This window comes from Sceloporus occidentalis, unplaced genomic scaffold (assembly GCF_023333645.1).
Source record: "Sceloporus occidentalis isolate IW3139 unplaced genomic scaffold, rSceOcc1.0.p SCAF_85, whole genome shotgun sequence".
Lineage (NCBI taxonomy): Eukaryota > Metazoa > Chordata > Lepidosauria > Squamata > Phrynosomatidae > Sceloporus > Sceloporus occidentalis.
The window spans coordinates 2,829,140-2,854,214 of record NW_028317065.1 but is presented as its reverse complement, the minus strand read 5'-3'; the positions used below and the strand labels follow the sequence as shown (position 1 = coordinate 2,854,214).

Below are 25,075 nucleotides of genomic sequence, written 5' to 3'. Positions count from 1 at the left end.
ACCCCTGCATCACCTGTCTGTGGATGTGACAGGGTATGCTCCTTTGTGGCGTCATATGCAGGTTCCGGGGCGTGGGTTGCGGACGGTTTGACTGGTTTGTGCGGACAATACGTTATCCTGTGGCCAGTCTCTCCGCAGTAAAAACAAGTCGTCCTCTTGTCTTCTTTGTTTTTCTTTTTTGGTGAGCGGCTCTCGCTTAATGCTCTTTGTAGCAGCCTTCTTTCTTTGTGTCTGGGTCTTGGTCTTTGTGTCCACACACTCGGCTTGTAACACAGTCCTTATTGATTTGCATAAGTGGAGTACACATTCCGCCAACAATTCCAGTACTGCAGGTATCCCCGCTGACTCCTTGAATTGGCCTTGTAATTCTGTCACGAACCGGGGGAGCAGGTCTGATAGGAGCCCAGGTGCAGGGGATACGAGGGGCTCTCTCTGTACCCCACGATGCATGATGGCTTGGGGTTGGTACAGACAGGCGCAGGAAATAACTCAAAGACAGAAGATGCAGATTAAGAGTTGTATTGCATATGATGGTACAATATATATATACAAAGAAAGTCACTTGGCAGGAAGCCCTCTCGTTGGGGCACACACGGCAGGAAGCCCTCTCGTTGGGGCACACACGGCAGGAAGCCCTCTCGTTGGGGCACACACGGCAGGAAGCCCTCTCATTGGGGCACACACGGCAGGAAGCCCTCTCATTGGGGCACACACGGCAGGAAGCCCTCTCGTTGGGGCACACACGGCAGGTTGCCCACTTGCAGGGCACACGGCAGGTTGCCCACTTGCAGGGCACTTGGGAGTCCACTTAGTGGGGCGCTGGCCGCAACTCAGGAACAAAGCAGGAACCAAAACAAGTAGTCCTCAAACGTCAATATCAAGGCCAGACTGCAGGGCTGGGCAGGTTTATAAAGGTTGTCTTGATCATGAAATCAACTGCAGCTGGACCTGATAATCAGTCAGCGTGGTTCTGAGTGGCAAGGGAAGCCATGAAATAAATAGCACAAAGTTTCAACAAGTCCATACAGCGAAGGGTGAACGTTACAAGGCCTTATGTCGTGCAACCAGAGGCTGCCATGCTACTTTAGGATATTACAACATTGGGGACGTATTCATACCTTCTATCGTCTAATTAAAACAGTAGATGAACGATCAAGTAAATTAGCCAAACGGAAGAAAACAAGCATGCTGCCTATTGGGTTTTCATGTTAGATCTGTTTCATTTTCACATTTGCCTATGGAACAAAGTAACATTTTTTTCCCTCAGTCATACTGTACCAAAAAACACATGGAAGGCCATGCAAAATTGATTCCAACATGCATGAAGAAATCAAAAATATGGTATTTAGGGCTAGCGTGTTACTGTAAATGTCCACTTTATTATACGCCAGCTCATTTTATTCTTTCCTAACTAAAGAGACTTTGAAAGGGTTTATTAGCGTCGTTTGTTTACTTAATGGTTATGAGTTTTTGGACTCGGCTAAATTGAAATAACTTGCAAAATAAACAGTCAAGGTAGACTGAACATACCCCTTTGCTAAATAAAATGAAACAGAAATATTGACACATAGATTAGCACTGTAACGATAAGATACGAGAACTGTAACATGGTCTAATATTTACATTGCAAGTCTCGAATAACGCTAGGCTTTCTCTTTTAATATTCGTGTACACTTCACAAGAAACATGTAACAAAAGGTAAACTGTCCCTAGATGAGCATTGCCGTAAGCAGGTCAAGGGCGCCCTTATGGAGACGGCAAAAGTGGTTCCCCAGTTTGAGTTGTAGTTATGAGTTCCTTTTGTGGAACGTCCCTAAACCATTTACACATATGAGACATACACTAGACGGATAGATGGATATAAAGAGAGTTTTAAAGTAACTGGTTTCTCTGGTAGGACATTACAAGTAATTGTTATGCTCGTGTCCCCCTCATTCACCACAGATCGCAACTGAAGTAGTTGCTCTCACATCAGATGTGTCCTTAGATTGTAATGGTGAAACGGCTGTAGCTAGTTTTAATGCATTTACTTGGTCAGGTTAAAATCGGTGACGGTTTAGGTTTTGAATCGGTTTTAAGCTTGTGGTTAAACACTGGATGATTTCTAGAGAATGTGACTTTAACCATTTCAACTTTGGCTTGTTAATGGGCACCAAACTATTCCACGTTAGCAATAAATCCTATTGTCCTTGCAGGTTTCCCTGTTTTGTGTTCTGTTGTGATATTGTAGCGCAGGCAACCTAGCAGGCTTTCTGCTACCTCCACGGAATAATCACTTGAGCAAGAATCACCAACTATGCACAGTAATTATTGCTAATGGGGTTTTTGACAAGCTTTTCGTTGCCCAATTTCAGCAAGCAAAAGGAATTGTTGTTCTCGCCGTATACTATAAAACTCCTCTTACATAAGTAAACCTTGTACTTCTCAGGTCAATGACCAAAAGTTTAGATAATGTCTTTTCAGATGCTACAGTCCTAGACTGCCTCAGTGCCTTCGTTTGCAGCATTGAAAGGCAAACTTTAATACACATGATAGCTGATTAGTCCCTCTTATGGGTTTACATGGTGTCTGTCTTCCATGCTATCATGATTGGGGAGTCTGCAGAATCTCCCCATATGCATTTCCCCCTTTCCCCACCCCAGCTATATTCAATGCAGAAGATGTATTTATCTAGGTTACTTATCCCCTGGTCAGCTGTACCACTGCCTTATGAAACATTATTAGGGTGGTCTAGGGACCCCATGAGAAAATTCACCGAAAACACTCCCATTGATTCTAATACAAGTGCTTTCTTGACACTTATTGGCTGTTTTTAACCTCTTTAAAGCATGTGCATTAAAGGACTCCTCTAGTACTTTAGTAGCATTCTTCTTTGCCGAGGCTGTCTGGAACAGTAAACTATACCTTTAACAGTTGACTGCCGTATAAACAATAGTTTTTAGCGTAGCGTGCTCATGACGTGGTTTGATGTTTACCTTTGGCATTACTTTTTGATCTTACTTTTTGATCTCACTCTTGGTAAATGCATGCTTCAGTTGTCGAGAACAACCATGGGATTTTGTTGCAAAATCTGTAGAAAGCACTACAGGTCTAAGGGCATATGGGAAGTGTGTTTTCCCCTGGAGTGATAGCGAAGAGGACAACAGTCATTGGTGGCAGCAACAATTTTGTACAGGGTAGTCTTGTAACCCAAGCAAAACTCATTGGGTTCATTAAATAACTATAAGCAACGTTAAAGGCAGCCATTAGGAGACATGCAAGGACTGCTTTGCATGCAGTGTTGGCAGCTTCATTATTTACATTTGTCTATTGAAATCAGAACTGCTTGCCAAATACATATACTTGCTAGGTACATGCGCAGAAACCCAGCAATCTAACAAGTCTCGATAAAGCCCTCCAGGGTCAGCTGAGACATTGATAATTTTTTTTTTAATGCAAACATCATTGCCCCTTATCTTGGGCTAATAGACTAAACTAACAGAAGTGTAAATTAGGCTATATTGTAATAAGAAATGGGTGAGCCAGATTCACCTGCATCCTAAGGTAACGTAAGTATAGATTGGGCGCTTCCTGAGAATTTCAAGCAGTGGTTATGGATGTCAGTCAAACAATGAGTAGCTTATTTTTCTTAAATAAACAATCATCCTGTGTTTCTGCACTAAAGGAAATAATTTTACCGAGTAATTTTGATCATTTGGGTGCTGCCTTAATTGACTCAGGGTTTCTGTTGGCGTTTCATAATATCCGGACTTGGCAAGGGTCACGTCAGAACCAGACATTATGCGCACCCTTGAACATTTTAAGCCTTGTGCGTGCTTTTTTACATGATGCACTATAAGGATATGGTGTGTTTTTTTTTTAATTAATCCTAGGTGTGGTTTAAATGGCTTAATGACTTCATCAGCTGTTTAAATTCTCAGCATTGACTCACAGTCATTTAAGATGTCTCATGGACTTAGATTGAATAATTGACATCATTTTTTTCCCCTTGACTTTCATCTGCCATATTAATTTCACTTCTGACCATCGCCTTGAAGCTGCTCATTTAGTTGGGGTGAGGAAAGAATCACCCCCATGTGTTCGGGAAATGGACAGCGTTCAGAAAATGTTTGACTCCATAAAACATCCTCGTCTTACATCTTACTATGAGCAGACCATACAAGCCATATAATTCGTACCTGCCTTCTAATTCTATGTTTCTATTTGTTTTGCAGGCATTGTATTTTGAAAATTTATCAAGGCAAAAAGTTACCATGGAGAAGACTTTCAATCAGAGGAAACTTCGAGTATGTGTCGCCACCTGCAACAGGGCTGATTACTCTAAGCTGGCACCCATTATGTTTGGCATCAAAGCAGAGCCAGATCAGTTTGAATTGAGTGTCGTGGTTATAGGATCTCATCTTATCGATGATTATGGGTAAGGTATATGCTGTGAAAAGCTGCATCTGATATTTAACTGCAAGCTCACAATGACAACTAAGCGCTTGAATTTCTTTTCTTTTTTAAAAAAATTTTTTTTTAAATAAAATCTCTGCTTTTCTAAGTTGGGGAAGGCTAGTGCATATTTCCATCTTGCAATTGTCAGGTCAATGTTTTTAATATAGTTCTGGTGCAAAAAAAAATCACATGCGTCACTCCATAATTGTAATTATTATATTATTTTTGTTCACCAATCTGATATCCCTGCCCCTATGTTTGACACATCTAGTCTACGTTTATATTCATATCAAGCACATGCCTGTTATGGCTTATTCCCGAGAGTAGGGGTTTGTTAAACAGCACATCTTCAGCCTACATATGTAGTGATATGACAATGAATATAATGTCATTCAGGAAGCCTATGAAATTTCAACTGAAACTTTAGGCCAGATGGTACTTCAGCTTTTGGTAAGTGTGCAGGAGTCTGGTGTAGTGTGATAGAATTTGCAGTTAAAGGTAGATCTAATGGGCTGCCACAGAGAAGAGAAGAGATGCAAAGTCATGAAGGGCATTGTTGTTCCTCAAAACTAGAAGCATAACATCTGTGGAACCTTTAATATTTTTTTTTTAATACTGCTGGCATCTATATTTCTGTGCTGTGTTGTATTAATCTCTGTTAAAGTCTAGGCTCCTAAATTTTTCACACTAAATTATACATAAATTGCTTCAGCCCTAGTTAGACATTACAAGCTCTGCATCATAGTAACGTGTATATGTATATTTTCCTCTTTTTTTTTCATTAGTAATACCTATCGCATGATTGAGCAGGACGATTTTGATATCCAGGCCAGGCTGCACACCATAGTTAGGGGAGAAGATGAAGCCGCCATGGTGGAGTCCGTTGGTCTTGCCCTGGTGAAGCTTCCAGATGTGCTAAACCGATTGAAACCAGACATCATTGTTGTCCATGGGGATAGATTTGACGCATTGGCCTTGGCCACCACTGCAGCTCTGATGAACATTAGGATTCTGCACATAGAAGGTGGAGAAGTCAGTGGAACTATAGATGATTCCATAAGGCATGCGATCACTAAACTAGGCCATTACCATGTGTGCTGCACCAGGAGTGCAGAGCAGCACCTGATAGCAATGTGTGAAGACCATGACCGCATCCTCCTTGCAGGATGCCCCTCTTATGACAAGCTTCTCAACGTAAAAAACAAAGACTACATGAGCATCATCAGGATGTGGTTAGGTAGGCATATTTTACTGGATTTTTAACGTTATTCACAACAAAAATATGATTTTATTGTTTTTTTGTTTTTTTTATATAAATTCTATTAATTGGAGATAAATTGTCATTTCACAACCTATCTTTGTCATTCACACCTATCGTATTAATAGCTGTATTATCATCTTGGGGATATTTTGGAACAGCCCCAATTCAGCAGCTATTTTTTTTTTTTTTTCCCTCCTTTATTTGTAACCTCTATAACTGTACCGTGCATTCCATAAAAATGTAATTGGTAAGTGGTGTTTATCTGTAAAGTTGCTGTAGTTGCCCTTGCTTTCCTTCAATGCTCTCCTTTTTAGGTGACTTTACACCAGCTAGAGTTGCTAAATACTTTCCCTTTTGCAGTGGGTGTTTGTTGATGTCCTACAGTTGAAAGCAAATGGACGTTTCCTAGCATTCCAGATAAAAAAGATAACTCACTGTTTTGTAAATAGGCTCTGTAGCTCTCAAACAATACAATCAGAAAGAAGAAGTTTTAAAGTCTTTTTTTTTCATTTTTGTCACAGGTGATGATGTGAAGCCTGAGGAATACATTGTCGCCCTACAACATCCAGTTACTACTGACATTAGACATTCCGTAAAGATGTTTGAGTTCACTCTGGATGCACTCCTCTCCTTCAACAAGAGGACATTGGTCCTTTTTCCAAACATCGATGCAGGTGAGTGAACTGGCATAAATAAAATTTAAAAGGCTACCTATAAATAAACTTTTTTTTTCTGTGTTTACATTCATATCTGTCCTGAAATGGATGTTTGTTTGTTTTTTTGTTTTGTTTTTTTACAGGAAGTAAAGAAATGGTACGTGTGATGAGGAAGAAGGGAATTGAACATCATCCCAATTTCAGAGCTGTGAAGCATGTGCCGTTTGAACAGTTCATACAGTTAGTTGCACATGCCGGTTGTATGATTGGTAACAGCAGCTGCGGTGTGCGTGAAGCTGGGGCTTTTGGAACTCCGGTCATTAATTTGGGAACACGTCAGACCGGAAGAGAGACAGGTCAGGATTCAGACATTTATCAGCATTTAAGTTACTCGCTATTCTCAGTATAATGGTCCTATTTTAATTCTTATTTCATACTGGTGGCCTGGAAGCTACATACTGTCCTATAGTTCATATATTAACAGGCATGCCTGTTTGTTTAGTGGCAGATTTATATTTAATATTACCTTGGTCTCTGTAGAAAGCACCTTTTAAATCCCGGGATATATAACCTTCACCCGTCTGGCTTTCCTTTAACTACTACAGATTCCTCGTCGTATGAAACTCTCTTACACCAGTGGCTTAAAACAATGGGTTTATTAAAATAACAAATACATATATATGAGTATATAGAGAAGCGTCTGAAATACAAGGCTCTATGACTAACTATACTATGCTAATGTCTCTATGTGTGCATGTAAGGATGGGGTGTCCCTGTCACCTTGATGTTATCCTTCCTTCTTTCTTTCTGGTTCTCTCTCTTCTTTGTTGCTCACACAACACCTTTATAGCCACTATGCCCAAACAGTCCCAGCCAATCATCTTCTTAGTTTGTGTCCACTCATCCTTAGGAAGGCACAATCTTGTACCTGCACCAGCTGCCTGTAGAGACCGCTCTTGACCATGAAGTTAGATTGCCCCCACAGTGAAGTTGATGGTCCTCAGGGCAAATTCAGGGTGGGTTGATATTGTCTCCTGCAATCCTTTTGTTGTAGGACAAACACATGCTTGTCTCCCGCCCAGATACTATCTCCTGCAGTCCTTTTGTTGTAGGAGATTGTAGATTGTATCTCCTGTTTATTGTTCCCACCTGGTAGGGAGATAGCCCTTTGATGTATTGTGAGTTCCTGGACATTTGGGTTTCGCCACTAGTGTAATTCCTTGAAACTGGTTTACTCAAGAGGAATCCCATTGTGTTGGGAGCCAGCTGTTGTCCTTGGAGATTAATAGTTGACTTATATTTATTACAGTCTCTAATATCCATAGAGTCAAAGCTAAGTAATAAATAATAATATTATTATTATTTATGTTAATTTTATTATTATGTTAATTTTCAGGTGAAAATGTGCTCCACGTTCGTGATGCAGACACAGAGAATAAAATAATCCATGCACTTCAGCTCCAGTTTGGAAAACGCTATCCTTGGTAATTTTTGTTTTTCATATCATTAAAAATGTGTTTTGGTCTTTACGTTGGTTGGTTTCTTTTTTTTTCTTCCAAAAGTATTTAAGCTACAGTATTGTCCCTTTGCAGCTCAAAGATTTATGGAGATGGCAATGCTGTACCAAGGATTGTGAAGTTCCTGAAATCCATCAATTTAGTGGAACCGCTGCAAAAGAAGTTTTGTTTTCCCCCTGTAAAAGAAAACATCTCTCAGGACATTGACCACATCCTGGAAACTTTGAGTGCGTTGGCTGTGGATCTAGGAGGCACTAATCTGAGGATAGCCATTGTCAGCATGAAGGTAAAGTATAATTTTTTTATTGTTGTCTGACATTATCAATAACGCTAATATGGAAATATTGATTTAGGAACAGACTGGAGATTAAAAATTGACCCTGGCACTTTTAAGGCCAGTGGCCAATTCATGACATGCATGCGGCCGCTTGCTGGATACGTGTGGCCACAAGTTGATTCAGAAAGAAGGCGGAAGCATCAATACAGTATGTGGTTGTGAGAGTTTGGATGGCTGAATTGAGGTGAAGGCAGAAGATTTTGCACTCCACCAAATGATGATAGTTAGCTAAAACATGTAATGGTTCAACCACAATATGAGTGGGACTTGCAGGCTGTGCACTTCTAGTATTAATGTAATAGCTTTTGAAATGATTACTCATGTTTGGCTGTTTAACCATTAGAGGAATTTGTTTTTTTCAGGGTGAAATAATTAAGAAATACACACAGCCCAATCCAAAAACCTATGAGGATAGGATTGAGCTAATTCTTAAAATGTGTGTGGAAGCCGCCTCAGAAGCAGTGAAACTGAACTGCAGGATTCTGGGAGTAGGTAAGACCCATATAGAATGTGGAATGACAAATTTCAGGATATAGTGTGAAGAACCTGTAGAAAAATCTGTAGTTTATTGTTCCAGAGATTTAGCATTTAGTACTTTACTAGTGCTCTTCAGTTATAAACTCATTAATCTCTGCTTTTAAGATAAATTATGAAAAAATGACATAATTAAAATAAGCAAACTTGTTTTTGCATTGGTCCATTTCATTACCTTCTCTGATATGACATGGACTCATGAAAGTGTTTGCATAGGTATTGGAACCCTTGCATATTTAGCCCCCATATGTAAGGTCTGATCCACATTTACACTGGTCTATGCGGTGTTTGTTGGATTAAATATATTTTCTATACCTTTTGGCTGTTCAAAACACATTCTTAGTGACTTATCAAGAACAGAATTCAAATAGGTATTTATTAAATGTATACATTTTATATATATATTATAAATTTATAAAATAATGTGTGTGTTGCGAAGGATTCTTAGACACATGACGCACATTGATCACAGCTTAACAAAACCAATATTCATATTCCAACCACCCAAAATAAAGTAGGGATATTAGGCAAATAAAATCCTTTGCAGTAATTCAGACATTTAATTATTGGTGATTGTATGACTGGGTTTTCCCAGAATGTCACTGGTCAATACAACTGCATTTTTCTTTACAGACCTTATTTCTTTTCCTCTTTGTGTTTTAATGTTTTTTCTGTATAGGGGTTAAACTCGGCTGTTTCCACTGTTCTGTTGCATTTTTCCTCTTTGCGTGCATAAGATTATTTTTGCATACAAGGGTTTACCGAAATGGTCTGTTTTCATTGGGGGGAAAATATTCTTTGTTTTGGACAGGAATTTCCACGGGTGGACGTGTAAACCCTCACGAAGGTGTGGTACTTCATTCCACAAAGCTTATTCAAGAGTGGAGCTCTGTTGATCTTAGAACGCCTCTGTCTGATACACTACACCTTCCTGTGTGGGTCGATAATGATGGGAACTGTGCTGCGCTGGCAGAAAGGAAGTTCGGCCAAGGCAAAGGAGTAGAAGACTTTGTCACCGTTATTACTGGCACAGGTTGGCATGACACAATGAATAATAGAGTAAAAACATAGTTATGTGTAAAGTAGATTGACCAGTAGGAATATTCCATTTGTTGCCTTGGGAATTGGGAATTGCACCACTTTTATCACTGCTCTAGAATAGCTTTTATTTATATATATATATATATATATATATATATATATATAAAACCCCCAGTGTGTAAATAACGTCTGTTTTATTTATCCTATGTTAAAGTAGCCCCATCGCTCGTGTTTTGTTACTGATTTAATACTAATATATTTTGTTGTCCTTTTCAAAACCAGGAATTGGTGGAGGAGTTATTCATCACCATGAACTTGTTCATGGAAGCTCGTTTTGTGCCGGTGAGCTGGGGCACATTATGGTGTCTTTTGACGGGCCAGACTGTATGTGCGGCAGCCACGGTTGTATAGAGGCATATGCCTCTGGAATAGCCTTGCAAAGAGAGGCCAAAAAGCTGCATGACGGTGAGTACATGTATACATAAGTTAACATCTCTGAAACATTATGTATGCATTCAGAACATTTCACTACATTACTCAGTGACCTAATATATTGTTGTGCACAACTGGCAGTGTTGCCACATGTATGGACCCTGTTTCCAACACTGTAGTTAAAAGAAAAAAACGTGAATGGCTTTTTAGATGAAAACATCTAAGTAATTTTATAAAGAAAACCTCAACCTCAAATCAGGACAAGTTTAAGAAATCTGATACCTCATTTGTTTTTAACACTATTTAAGGTAGCTTGTAAATGTAGTAGATTTTGTCCCATGTAGTACAACATACACATACTCCCCCTCTGCCTCTCTATATTAATACTTTTAATGGTTAACATCTGTAAGATTCTCTAGTAAAGCAATGGCTAAATGATATCAACTCATAGTATTGAATGCCTGGAATCACAATAAAGATGGTTTAGAATTTTCTTTTAATAAACCCTGTATCTAAAAGTTATTTTAACCATGCATCTTGTGATAAGTTATAAAAGAAAATAAAAAAATTAACTGACTATAAATATCACTCTTAGAAATGTTTTGGTCATTTTGATGTTTGCTCTATACTAAGCCAGGCATTTCTGAGATTTATAGATTTTTCTTGGCTATCAAGGAAATCTCAGAATTTAAGATAAAAGTTTTTTTTCTTTTCTGCAGGTGTTCGTAAAGTTATGTTAATCTAACTTGTTCCGAAACAATAAAATGTCACCTGGCGTCATGTTTTTAAATCTGTATTGTATTGCTTTTTCATTAGGGTTTTTTTGACAATAAAATTGTGAAATCTTGCAATTTTGGTTATTTTTACATTTTAAGCTTTCCAGATTTATGTGGATGCCATCAAAAATAATTATTTTCTCCATTTCCCTTGATGTACAGACGATCTGCTGTTAGTTGAAGGCATGTCGTTGAAAAATGATGAATCTGTTACCGCAGTTCACCTTATACAAGCAGCAAAACTTGGCAATACCAAAGCCAGCAATATTCTCAAAACTGGTAAGGACATTTCTCAAGTGAATGCCGTTAAGAGTTCTGGTGACATGTCATGATTATTGAAACAAAATTGAAGTAGTCTCATAACATATGGGGCAATATAACAGCTCGATAGATGATGGCCGATTCGTTTGTGAAGATTAACATGTAAGCCATTCCCCATTTTAGGTATCATCTACAAAGGGTTTGCTCTTGCATGCCTAAACATGGCTTATCGTTATGCTGATTCAGCATAACAACATGTAGCTAGAATGTTGCCCATCTGTTTTTTCATCCTGTATCTATTGTTCCAATGATGATAACCTTGTTAATCATTTATAAAAAGGGAGATAGGAAATGTTTTAATCAGTATTGGTACGTGGTACATGTTGAAATTGTCATGTCTGATATTTACACTTATGATTCATATTTTGATATATATATATATATATATAAACAAAATATGAATCATATTTGGTCTTTATTGTATGTGAATGTTTGTAGCAATTCTTTTTTTTTTTTTTTCTCTTCACTACAGCTGGAACCGCATTGGGCATTGGAATTGTGAACATCTTGCACACCATAAACCCATCACTAGTGATCCTTTCTGGTGTCCTAGCAAACCAGTACATCAACGTTGTGAAGGAAGTGATACGTCAGAGAGGCCTGGCTTCTGTTCAGGATGTCGATGTGGTGGTGTCAAACTTGTCAGATCCTGCTCTTCTGGGTGCAGCAAGCATGGTGCTCGATTACACAACACGTAGAACCTACTAGTGAACCCAAGACGTTTATACCATAACATAGACTTTGGTCTATCATCTTAATACAACTCGAACTTGTGTAAATTAAGACGTCTGTGTAACAAACTTTACTTTGCTGGTCTAGTCATCCTTTAAAGCTACACTTTTCTCCCCCTGACATTTTCTGTTTCTTTGTGTCAATTGTAAATGAAAAGGAATGAACCTCTGCAAGAACCGATTAACCTCACAAAACAGGCTATATATATGTATAAAAAGAAAAATATTTTCTGAAAGTTAAGCAGATCTTCTACAGCTTGGAAAGCGATCCAGAAATGTAGCCAGTTATTTATTACCGGTATTTTTAATTCTTTCAATGGCCTCTTCTGTGATTTTTTTTTTTCAATTTATAATTAAATCCTACGTATGCTGCTGCATGAAAATACTTTTTCCTCGGCGAGTAGTTATCTCTGGTCGGTTATTTTTCTAGGTGGAGAGACTGCTAAGTGTGGTTTGCAGCCAATAAGATACTCCTGGTACATTCACTAATGGTAGTTGCTTTTTTTTTTTTTTAAGAACAACCTTTTTATTATGTGTTAAAGTACTGCTTCTTTTTAAATTGCATCTGCATATAATATGCATAAGTTTTAAAGTATAGTATTCTACATATATACTTGCATTTTTATGAAGGAATTCTGCCCCACTTTAATTTTCTTGTTACTCTGGTTTAAAAACATGTTTGTTTTACATTGTACATTACAAGAAGAGCATATGTCCTCATTTTAAAGTAAATAGCCTCACAACAGAAACAATAAAAATGAAGATATGTGATCTAAAATAAAGCTTCAGGCCAGATATGATGTATATGACCTGGCCTGCTTCGCATATCGCCTGTCTTATATTTTCAAAAAAAGCTCCAAGCTTTTTTATAAGTGAAAAACACATTTCTTTTTGTAGTTACTAGTCTCATACACATGTGAATTTTTTTTTTCCACTGTGAGTTTCTCCATGCTTAACTGTATCCTATGCAAGAGAATGTGCATTATGGAGAACAGAAGAAATGTCTAAAAACAGCATGTCAGATTTCTACAGTGGTGGACCATTGTCAGTAGATGCCTTTTACATAGGCATAATCAGCTCACACGTTTATCATGGATATGTGGGTGTGTGTGTGTGTGTGTGTGTGTACATATATATATATATATATATATATATATGTATGTACATCCAATAAATGTGTGTTATATAGATATGAATGATGTTTTTGAGTACAGGATCCAGTTACATCCACTGGCAAAGTATAATGCTATAATAAAAAATTTTTAAATGCCCAACTTTGCCCGACCCCCCCCATATATATTAAAGTATGTTTGCAAAAACCTGATGTCTGGAGATGAACGTCGATCTGTTTCTACAAGTCTTTATCCACGAAGACTTGTTTTTAGTTACCTAACAGCACCTCATACTATTTATTATTTTGAATATACCCTTTTTTAATAAATGAAAACCTATTGAATTTATATTTTCTTCATATTACACTTCCAGACTTGCTCTTGCTTGACCCTGCTAGTTTGTAATTGTCTACTGTTTAAGTTCTCTTGTTGTATAAGACATATTCTATGACCTGGACCATAATAATTAGGAAAACATTTAAATGTAATACTTCAAAAAAAAAATATCGGTAAATATGACCATTTGTCCAAATAATTGCCATTGTACATGAGTTACAAAAAATGTATATTTGTATAAATGTTATATTCATTGCAATGTAGTATAGATTTCTTGAAAATTGTTTTCAAAGTTTTACATTTTAGGTTTTGTCCAAGAATTGTTCCCGCAAAATCACGTGTCTCTTGTTTTTTTTAACACCTTTCTTTCCATAGTCAAGTGATTCTTTATTAATGTTTTACAGAATGTATTCTTAACTAACGGTGAGGGTTCTTGCCAACATTCCTCTTCTCTCCAAAATTAGATTTTAGTTTATTCTTATTTATTTATTTTTTTTAGAATGAGCAAACATTTAACCTTTGTATAATTTTGTAAAATGTATCATTTTTTTCTGTGAACTTGTATGATGTAATTTGATTGTATCTTATTCCATCAGATAAATATTTATAAATAAATATAAAAAATTGTGTTTCTTTATTTTTTAATCCAATTTCCCCCCCAAAAAAATAATGCTGTTGCTGCCATGTTAATTAGGTAGTCAGACAAATAGTAACTGGTTATAAATGCAAATGCATTTGTGAATTAGTCAAAAACAAAAAAACGAGAAGGTACCAAGTGACATGCTGAATTTATGCATACGCCTTGGTCGATGGAAATGTAGCTGCTATGGACTCCTCATAAGTAGACAGTTAAGAGTTATACTGGAGTTAAACAGGAGGGAAACTACATACCAAGTACCATTGCAGAAAGCAGGTAACCCACATAAGCACTTGTGTGCTTCACCTCCATCCTTACTATGAAGCTGTACATGTTATTACTATATCCTCTTCCCATAAATCTTAAACTTATTACATCCTCTGCACAACCTCTCTACAGTCCCTACTGCCCCTGCACTTTCTGAACTAACACAAACTACCGCAATCCCTCTAATCTTAAATCAATCCACTGTCACCCCGGCACCTCTTTCTCTCGTGCCCTCTGGAATGCACGCTCTGTGTGCAATACACTAACTGCTGTCCATGACCTTTTCATCTCTAGCCACCTCAGTCTTCTTGCACTCACCAAAACATGGTTGACATCCTCAGACACCTCTCCTGCTGCTCTCTCTTACAGTGGCCTTTACTTCAGCCACACTCCCAGGGGGGACAAACAGGGAGGTGGTGTTGTCATTCTCCTCTCTCCTCGCTGCACCTTTCAATGTCTGCCACCAATTCCCTCTTTCTCGGCTTTCGAAGTACACTTTGTCCGTCTCTTCTCCCCGATTGCTCTTCACGTTGTAGTGGTCTACCAGCCTCCTGGCCCCACCTCACATTTCTTTGATCACTTTGCTGCTCTGCCACTTTCTATCCTCCACCACCCCTACACTAATCCTAGGGGACTTCAATATACCTATTGATGACCCATCCTCACCTGCTGCTTCCAAACTACTTTCACTCTCCTCCTCTCTCGCATTCTCACACTGGACTACCTCCCCGACGCACCATGGCGGTCATCAAATCGATCTAGTGTTCGCCCACCTTTTGTTCCACGTGTCATTTCTCCAACTCTCCCATCTGTCTGTCTGATCACAGCCTGTTTACATTTAATCTCGACATACCACACACACCTTCTCTACCCAAGAAACCACCAAAAGCCTACCGTAACCTCAGTAGCGTACCTAGCGGGGGGGGGGCGGTCCGCACCGGGTGCTGCTGATCAGGGGGGTGCCAACTTGCTGGCACCCGGCACCCCTCCAGAGACGGACAGTAATGTCCGCCGCTGGAGGAGAAGGCTCGCAAGGGAGCGGTATCGGAGGTCTTTAACAGACCTCCGGCTCCCTTGAGTGATTTTAAGCCGGTTCAAGGGAACCGGCTTAAAATCACTCAAGGGAGCCGGAGGTCTGTTAAAGACCTCCGATACCGCTCCCTCGCGATCCATGCGGCAACTGCTGCTGTGCGCCGGGGTTTGTTGTCAGATCCCGGCGCACAACACTGAAGCCGCGCCCACAGTGCCCTCTGACCCGGAAGAAGACAGAAGAAGAGGAGTGAAGAAGACAGAAGAAGAGGAGCGAAGAGGAAGAAAAGGAGCTTACTGCTGTAAGAAGAAAAGAGGAAAGGTAGGAAATCATTCAGTGAGAGTGAGAGTGGATTGGTATGTGTGGAATCTGTGGATTGGTATGTGTGGATTGGTATGTGTGGAATCTGTGGATTGGTATGTGTGCTTGGTATGTGTGGAATCTGTGGATTGGTAAGTGTGGATTGGTAAATGTGGATTGGGAAGTGTGGATTGGTATGTGTGGATTGGTATGTGTGGAATCTGTGGATTGGTATGTGTGGAATCTGTGGATTGGTATGTGTGGATTGGTATGCGTGGAATCTGTGGATTGGTATGTGTGGAATCTGTGGATTGGTAAAAGTGGATTGGTATGTGTGGATTGGTATGCGTGGAATCTGTGGATTGGTATGTGTGGAATCTGTGGATTGGTAAATGTGGATTGGGAAGTGTGGATTGGTAAATGTGGATTGGTATGTGTGGACTGGTATGTGTGGAATCTGTGGATTGGTATGTGTGGAATCTGTGGATTGGTATGTGTGGAATCTGTGGATTGGTATGCGTGGAATCTGGATTGGTATGTGTGGAATCTGTGGATTGGTAAATGTGGATTGGTATGTGTGGAATCTGTGGATTGGTATGCGTGGAATCTGTGGATTGGTATGTTTGGAATCTGTGGATTGGTATGTGTGGATTGGTATGTGTGGAATCTGTGGATTGGTAAGTGTGGATTGGTAAATGTGGATTGGTAAATGTGTGAGAGTGATGGGTGTTATGCTGTACCATTTCCAATGTCTTTTTCATTATATAATTATGCTCTAAAGTACATCATAACTCCCATCACTCTATACTGTTCCATACAGTGGCAGAGATGGGAGACAGAGGCCTTGCACCCCCACCGCAGGACTCCTGAAAGGTAAGTGAACTTCAAAGGGGGGGAGAGGGTAGATAGGGAGAAGGGAGTGAGACGGGGGGATAGGGGGTAGATAGGGAGAAGGGAGTGAGAAGGGGTAGATAGGGCAGAAGGGGGTGAGAATGGGTAGATAGGGAGAAAGGAGGGTAGCAAGAATATTGAAATAAAGAGTCAGAATGAGAGAGCGAAAATGAATGGATTAATGTGTGGATGAATTGTTTGAATGAGTGAGAGAATTAAAGGATTTGTTAGAATGCATCAATATGTGTAAATAATTTGTGTGAAAGAATAAATGATTGTGTGAATGAATTGTGTGAATGAAAGTGAATTAGTGAGTGACTGTAAAAGTGTTTGTGTTAATCATAGGTGTATAGTTGATTTGTCAAAAAGGCAAAGATGGTATAAGCAGGGTGTTTATGGGACAAAAATGGCACAGGCAGGGTGTTTGTGGGACAAAGATGGCACAGGTAGCGTGTTCATGGGACAAAGATGGCGTACACTCGGCTGTTTGGGAACAATGCTGACTCATGCTGGGCTGTTTGGGGGCAAAGATGGCACGTCCTATGTGTGTGTAATTTGGGTGCTGGTCAGGTTCTATGTGGGCAATGTGGACGCTGTTTTTTTTGGAGGGTTATTAAAGAAAGCACTATTATGTTCAGTAAATGTTATTTAAACGTATTTATTTTACTTATAAGTTATTAATTTATTTTTTCAGATTTCTTGTTGTTTACAGTTGAAATACAGTTTACAAATTGGTGCAATAAATATTCTTAACATAATTTTGTAGATGTCTTTACATTTGGTGGGGCGGGGGGGGGGGCACTTACAGGATCCGCCCCGGGTGCCAAATACTCTAGGTACGCCCCTGCGTAACCTCCACAACCTTAACACTCCACAGCTTACAGATACACTACGGCCACTCCTCTCAAGTATATCCTCCTCCTCCCTGTCCTGACGCAGCTACAGCTCAGTATAATCATAAACTAGCCTCAGCCCTAGATATGGTTGCCCCTGTAACAGTACGCAATCCCCCACCCTGTCCACCTCAGCCATGGCATGCCACATGGACACGTCTCCTCCAAATGTGTTTACGTACCGCTGAGCGCCTATGGAGGAAGTCTGCCGGCGCTTTATAAATAAATGTAATGTATGTAATGATGGTAGAAAAGTAGCTGAGGAACCAGTTAAGGACTAAGGATAAGTGGGAACTTCCATTTTTCAGTGACATTTTCTCATCTGTATCACAAATGCGCTCCTTTTTTCATGGAAACTGCACCAAACGTTTGACTGTTTGGGCGGTGGGATAAAATAAAAAAAATGGCAAAATAGTATTTATAATATGATTTTGCAGATATTTTTATGCCTCCAAGAAATGGATGAAATGTTATTGTTTTTTGCAGTGGTGAATTTTTTTGTGCCTATTTTACTAGTTTCAGAAAAAAAATACCCCAAAAATCCACTATATTTTCAAAACAACTTCAAGTGACGTTACGTTTACAATCCCTAGTGGATTTTCAGGCAGCTCCTTACACATTTTACGTTATATGCTCTGGGTGACTACTATGTTTGTGCCTGAAACTCACCAGCCAACCCTAGTGAGCTTCTGAAAGAACGGATCTGTTGGTTCTGTATAATGTCTTGGTCATTTATGCATATACTTCATGCACATATACAAAGCCCTCCCCAACTTTCAATCATTTATTTCAATCCCTTTTTAGAGCATGGGGAATGGGAGTGTTCAGAAGTAATCGCGTCTAGGGTGCCAATAATGTATGGTTTTTACTAAGCACAAAGTATTGACATAAAGGATGAATAGCATACATATATTACATAATGAAAAGGATTGAAATAAACAACAGATGGATTTAAGACAACATGCCATATTGATTACTTCTGTTATAGGCTTTATGGGAACATATTGGGGATATTCTCCCCATTGCACCTATGCATAAATAAGAAAAACTCCCACCTTTCTAAAAAAATTAAAATGGAAAGCTTCATAGTGTGACATACCATAGAGTGTGCCCAAAACTGGGTTGTTAACATTTAACCCCTTAAGGACCCGGCTTTTTTTCTTTCGCAGCATTTTTTGCAGTGTTATGATTTAGCATACCCATGCAAGTTATATACTGTTTTTTAGGGCAAAAAGGGCTTTCTTTAGATACCATTAATTTGATCATTTCATCTAACTTATGTTAAAAAAATAAAGAAAAATGTAAGCAAAAACCTTTTATGACTTATTACTCATCAGCAAAAACTAATAAAAAAAAACTGCTAAATACATTGATATTTAGAAAAACCCAATGTTTTTATGTCTTTTGCATATTATAGAGCAATAAGTACAAGTAGAATATTGCTACGGTATTTCAAAAACATTTTTCTTTTGGTCATCTGGTCATCCTGCCCCCATGTCCTATGTGGGACATCTTTGAAGGCAGCCATTTCAAACCACATGAAACCACATATTACCTCAGGGTATTTTAAATGGTGGATTTTTAACACTTGCCATGCAGTAATTCTAACAGCATTTGCCAAAGTTTTAGGTAGTAATTGTTTTTACACAAATTGTACTTCTCCCGGGTACAGTGATACTACCCGTACATTCGTTTGGTGGGTTGTTTGGGGGCCAAAAGGCCACACTTGGCACATGTGCAGTTTTTCAACATGGAATTTTACAATTTTTAAAATATATATTTTACAATTTTTAAAATATATATTTTACAATTTTTAAAATATATATTTTACAATTTTTAAAATATATATTTTACTATTTTATATTTTACAAGAAGCAAAAATTATATCAATCAGGATCAAAATTGGGGCCTGATGACCTCAACTCATCCTTCCCTCACCCAAACGTGTCCCCTTCAATACTTCTTGCTCAAAGTCTAGAAGAAATCATTGAAGTCCCTGGACTGACATATCCATATACCATTATCTATCAAGGGATCTCTGATTAATTCCCCAATATCTTTTAAGAGGCTTACCTTGGAATATTCAGGATTGGGTAATCATCAAAAACTAATCAGCCATGGCCTACTTCAAAAAACAAGATGGGATAAGAAATAACTACTTTGGCTTAAAATCTGCACATTGACCGTGGAAAACTTGATGGGGATCTCCTGTCGTAGGCCTGATGGACACAAAGGAAAACACAAAAGCGAAGTGCTAAATTGATACCTTTATGAAGACCCGGGACCTCAGCCTGGCTTATATTTTTCTCCCTGCTCCATAATAGTAAGCAGGCCGGATTGACGTAGGGGCTGATGGAGCTGCAGCTCCAGGCCCCTACATTAAAATAGGCCCAGTCAGGACCGGACTGACTGGGCCACTGTGGTCGCATTAACGCAGGGCAACCCCTTAGGCCCGCAGCAACTGCGACCGGGCCCGCCACTCTAGGGGTCCTGGCAGCCCCCACCAGGGCCGGCCTTAGGGGTGTGCAGCCGCACAGGGCGCCACTGCAGCAGGGGCACCTGTCCAGGACTTAAATTAAAACATCAGGGTCTTTTTTGTTTTTGTTTTTTTTAAACTTTATTTAACATCCTCCATGTTAAATAAAGTGTAAAAAACCCCTCGATGTTTTAATTTAAGTCCCGGGCAGGGGCGCCGAGCAGTCGCTGGTGAAGTTTCCAGCAACCGCTCGGCGCCCCTCACTCTTCGTGACTCCGTCGCGGTGCCAGCGTTTCAGCAGTGAAACAAGCACCGCGGCAGAGTGGGAAGACGGACGCCTCGCACCCCCACCGCAGGACTCTGGCAACAAGGTAAGTAGGGGGGGGCAGTGAGAAGGAGCAGCGGGGGGGCAGTAAGAAGGGGCAGAGGTGGTAGATAATGAGAAGGGGCAGAGGGGGGAGGCAGAGAGAAGGGGAGAGGGGTTAGATAGTGAGAAAGGGGGAGAGGGGATAGATAGTGAGATGGGGTACATATTGAGAAGTGGGAAAGGGGGTACATAGTGAGAAAGGGGGGAAGGCAGTGAGAGGGGGTACATAGTGAGAAGGGGCAGTTAAGTAGTGGAGGGGTAGATGGGGAGAGGGGGGTAGTGTGAATGTGTACGAAAATGAATGAATAAATGTGTGGATGAATTGTGTGAATGCATACGAGAATTAATTTAATTAATGTGTGGTTGAATTGTGTGAATGCAAACAAGAATGAATGAATTCATGTGTGGTTGAATTGCTTGAATGATTTGTGAGACTGCATTAATGAATATGTGTAAATGATTCGTGTGACTGAGTGAGTAACTGTGTAAGTGTTTATGTCTGTCATGAATGTTTAAGTGATTTGGGGAAATGCAAAGATGGTACATGAAGGGTGGGCTGTTTGCAGACAAAGATGTCTTACACTGGGCTGTTAGGGGACAAAGTTGGCTCAGGCTGGGCTGTAATGTGTGTGTAATCTGGGTGCTGATCAGTTTCTATGTGGGCAATGTGCACACCAGGACTGGCTTTGGGGTGTGCAACCTGTGACCTATGCCTGTAATTTAGGGGTTATCTATACCTTTAATGCTGAGTTTATATGTGAATTCCAATTGATTTATACCTGCAAAGCTGGGTGTGTGTTATTCTGTTGATCTGTATCTGGTACGCTCTGTTTTCATACATTATTATTGTATACCTACAAATAGAGGGTTTGTATGTCTGATTCTGTTTATTTGATCTATACCTTCAACGCTGAGTTAACGTAATTTTCAATTGATCTATACCTGCAAAGCTTGGTTTTTGTGTTTATTCTGTTGAGCTATACCTGCTATGCTATGTTTCCATACATCATTTAAGCATACCTGCAAATATAGGGTTTGTATGTGATCTATACATGCAAGTGCTGTTTATATGTGTTTGATCTATAGTTCGGAGAGGTATGGCTTAGTGAATGAGGGACAAAGGGACTGGGAATGATTTCAGGGGAGAGGACCTCTCAAAGTCATGGTCAGGGTGAGAAGGGGGAAGACTGCACTGACTATCACAGTCTTCTCCTAATCTGCAGTCAGGGTGGCAATTTTTTTTGGTGTGGTAGTGGAGGGAGTGATTGGATGCTAGGGAGTGTGGAGCAGGGCCCAAGGAAATGTCGTTTTGGCAGAGCCTGTCCTGATGTGTGTGTCCGGGTGGCAGAGCCTGTCCTGTAGTGTGTGTTTGGGTGTCTGTGTGGCAGAGCCTGTCCTGGTGTGTGTGTCGGTGTGGCAGAGCCTGTCCTGATGTGTGTGTCTGGGTGATAGAGCCTGTCCTGGTGTGTGTGTTTGGGTGTCGGTGTGGCAGAGTCTGTCCTTGTGTGTGTGTCTGGGTGGCAGAGCCTGTCCTGGTGTGTATTTAGTCATCTGTTTTCTGGCCCTTTACTTTCTGTAGGAATAAATTGAACTATTTAAGTTTTACTTATCCAGAGATAAAACACCCTCCTGAATTTGTAGTCACTTCAGAGGACAAAACATTCTAGGCCCAGAAATCAGTGAGAGCAAAAGTAAAGGTATTGTGTTATTTACTCTATTTCAACCTGCGTATCTTATTAAAAATGATTAGTCGCACTAAATTGTAGCTTCAGGGGTCCCGTGTATTATGACTTTTTTTAGTCACATTGCTCCGCCTAGAGGATTGACTGAGCGTCGCAATTCAGTTGGGGTGGTCTGAGGTCTGAGTTTCTTCCCTGCTGTGCTGTGAGTCTGTGACTGACAGACTCACTTGTCGTGAGGGTGATCTGACTAGCCAAGGCCCAAGGAATGCCACACTGCCACTAGTTTTTTTTTTAAGTACCAACTAAATGGTCAAAGATTAGATACAGTTTTGAATCTTTCATTAAAGATATAGCGCTTTATAAATTGCATGACATTATGATTCATTTATTAAATATTTATATAATGCTAATTGATTAGAGACAAAGGCATGCTGAAATATAACTAATAGACAACAAGAAATGGTATATTAAATTTGTCAGAATTTGGTTTAACAAAAAATAAATAAATAAATAAAAATGGCCTGCTCAGTCTTAAATGCCCGGGCCTATTTTTTGTCCCAGTCTGGGCCTGATAGTAAGGGATGCAAATGGTTCTGATAACTCCAGTATGGCCAAGGAGAATATGGTTTTCAGATCTTCTTAATCTAGCTACAGACTCCAATAGGTTGTCACTGCATAATGATCATCTCCATTAGGGGCCAATTCTACCCCCTAATCCTCAATCTCTGAAATTGCTCCAAGAAAAGGCCTGTCCTTCACAGCCATAGAAACCATGTTGCATTGTAGGAAGTGGGTCACCTCTCTGAAATATAGCAAGATCTGGAAGCTATTCTGGTGTAAGTCTCATTGTATCTTGCCTGAACTATGTTCCCTTGCTCAAATTTTGGATTTTCCCCAACAATGATTTAATGTTGGTCTGCAATTGGCTACTCCTTAAATCAAAGTCACTGCCTTGAGTGCCTGCCTTGAGTGAATTTAGACCTAGAATGCCAGTACAATCTCCAGCTTGGAATCTAAATTTAGTCCTGAATCATCTCACTCTTCCTCCATTTGAACCTCTGTAGGAAACCTTGCATCTTCTAACCCTAAAGACGACCTTCCTAGTTTATCTATCCAGAAACTCTTTTTGACTTTCCAAGAGGGTAAAGTAGGTTTCATACCAAAGTAGTGTCCTCCTTCCATTCTTCTCAGGAGACTGTTCGCCTGTCATTTTGCCCATCTCCCAAGAATCATAAGTAAACTTTACATTCTGGGAGTCATTAGGTGTCTGCACATTTATTTGACTAGAACTCATCCTTGGATTCATTCTTCTAGCCTTTTGTTGCCTTCTTGGGTTCCAGGAAGGGCCTCAAAGTCGCTAAACCTATTATTGCAAGGTGGATTACCCAAGATATTTGCGAAGGTTACAAGTCAGCAGGCAAAGAACCCCCTTTGAATCAACAATCTCATTCCTCTTTGGCTCTGGTGACATTTTGGCAGAAAAGGCTGAAGCTACTCTAGGCCAAATATGCATATTTTGCTTATTTTCTATATTATAGATTGGCGTCTTCTGTGGGTGCAGCCTTTGGCAGACAAGTCCTAGAAGTATCTCACCTATGCTGCCAAGGATGACATGGAAACTGAAAATTCTTACATGGGACTAAGAATGGGTATGTGAGATGGAAGGCCCTTTTTTTATAGTCCTTCTCTCCCCGCCCTACCTTCATGGACAGACTGCCAAATGATAGACAATGAAAAGGAATCCCCAGGTAAAAATTCTCAATTTATATCTGGAATTTGAGTGCTCTAATATGGTAGTCATCTTGGTATATTCAAAAGGGTTGTAGAAGGTGCAGTGTTGTCGCTCCAGTAACTCATTTACCTATTGTAACCTTTATTATTATTCCAATGATTTTGTGTAATTATCAAAGAGGAACCCTGAGGCCTCCACAGATATTTTTTAAGGCTTAAGCATAATGATATGACTACTTGACTGATTATTTAGGGAGTAGTCGAAATGAGTACAGTGTATTATCATGGCGCTCAATGTGAAACAGCATTTTCTCTTACTGACATCGTAGTCTCTAGTCATAATATGCATTCTAGATCAATTTACAAATTGTTTTATTTAGATGTGTCCATATTAGTAACATGGCAGCCTAGGTCATTTTGTATGATGTGAGAAGACCAACACACACAGTATGTAAGGCCCTTGTGTACTTACTCCAGTTTTCATGAAACTGTTAGTGGTTTGTGACACTTGGGTTATTAAACAGATTGACATGCCTTATTATTAGTGCATTGATGGAAGTTAAATATGTATAGATACACGCCACAAAACAATGACAAACAGGCTTTTGAGGTTTCACAAACAGCAGAATGACTGGTATAACTAGATGCACTAAATTGGTATGTGTTGTCAAACATATATGTGTCTCTTAGGCTCAAATAAATGTCCAGAGTATTTTTAAACATACTATTGTTAATTTTCCTCACATGAACATGTAAAAAAGAGGAATTGTAATTTAGCTTAATAGTGAAATGTGAAACCATCCTGCTGATATAGTATTGCATAGCGACCTCAGATGCTTTTCAGAATATGTGAGCACTGATACTCGATACTCTACCTCAGCCATTGTCTCCTCACCATTCTCTAACATGTTTTCTGCTATCATCTTTCTCACATAAATGTTGGCCTCTGCATAGAAAGCCTCTAGGGCACTGATGGCAAATTTTCAGGACTCTGGAGCCACAAACAGACCAAGACTGTCATAAATCATTGCTTTGAATGTAAGTGATTTAATCAGTTCCATTTTGGCTGAACCGATATATCTCTCTTCTACAGCCTTATAAAGCCTGCAACACATTCATCCATACTTCCACAGTTCTAACCTCCATATTTCCATTAAATGCAAGAAATTGGCTACCATACACGACTTGTTTTTATCTCATATTTTTAACCTCCTGGATCTTACTGAAACCTGGATTCCCACCTCTGACACTACCGTCTCTGCTGCAATCACCTTTTTGGGTTTACGCATCAGCCATACTCCTAGAACTAG

At 39.6% G+C, this 25,075-nt stretch overlaps 1 protein-coding gene across 3 annotated transcripts; it reads left to right on the top strand.

Annotated features, from left to right (window-relative positions):
• Positions 1–4,196: 4,196 nt before the first annotated feature.
• On the top strand, positions 4,197–12,020 carry LOC149285077 (bifunctional UDP-N-acetylglucosamine 2-epimerase/N-acetylmannosamine kinase-like). Of its 3 annotated transcripts, XM_089495837.1 has the most exons (11): positions 4,197–4,417; positions 5,223–5,674; positions 6,220–6,372; positions 6,498–6,710; positions 7,751–7,838; positions 7,947–8,157; positions 8,571–8,700; positions 9,554–9,775; positions 10,066–10,248; positions 11,154–11,270; positions 11,785–12,020. In XM_089495837.1, exons 1-11 carry the CDS (start codon positions 4,254–4,256, stop codon positions 12,018–12,020), a joined length of 2,169 nt encoding a protein of 722 aa, XP_089351963.1. In that variant the 5' UTR covers positions 4,197–4,253. The 3 variants fall into 3 exon arrangements, with proteins under 3 accessions (XP_089351963.1, XP_089351961.1, XP_089351962.1); XM_089495835.1 differs by lacking the exon at positions 6,220–6,372 and having other exon boundaries at positions 4,254–4,417; XM_089495836.1 differs by lacking the exon at positions 9,554–9,775 and having other exon boundaries at positions 4,254–4,417.
• Positions 12,021–25,075: the final 13,055 nt, after the last annotated feature.

What these genes read in the sequence shown, in the direction of transcription:
- LOC149285077 (XM_089495837.1), top strand. Translation starts at nt 4,254, where the DNA reads ATGGAGAAGACTTTCAATCAGAGGAAACTTCGAGTATGTGTCGCCACC. An exon ending in CATCTTATCGATGATTATGG is followed by an intron (nt 4,418 to 5,222) that starts GTAAGGTATATG and finishes TTTTTTCATTAG; the next exon opens with TAATACCTATCGCATGATTG. An exon ending in TTTGGAAAACGCTATCCTTG is followed by an intron (nt 7,839 to 7,946) that starts GTAATTTTTGTT and finishes GTCCCTTTGCAG; the next exon opens with CTCAAAGATTTATGGAGATG.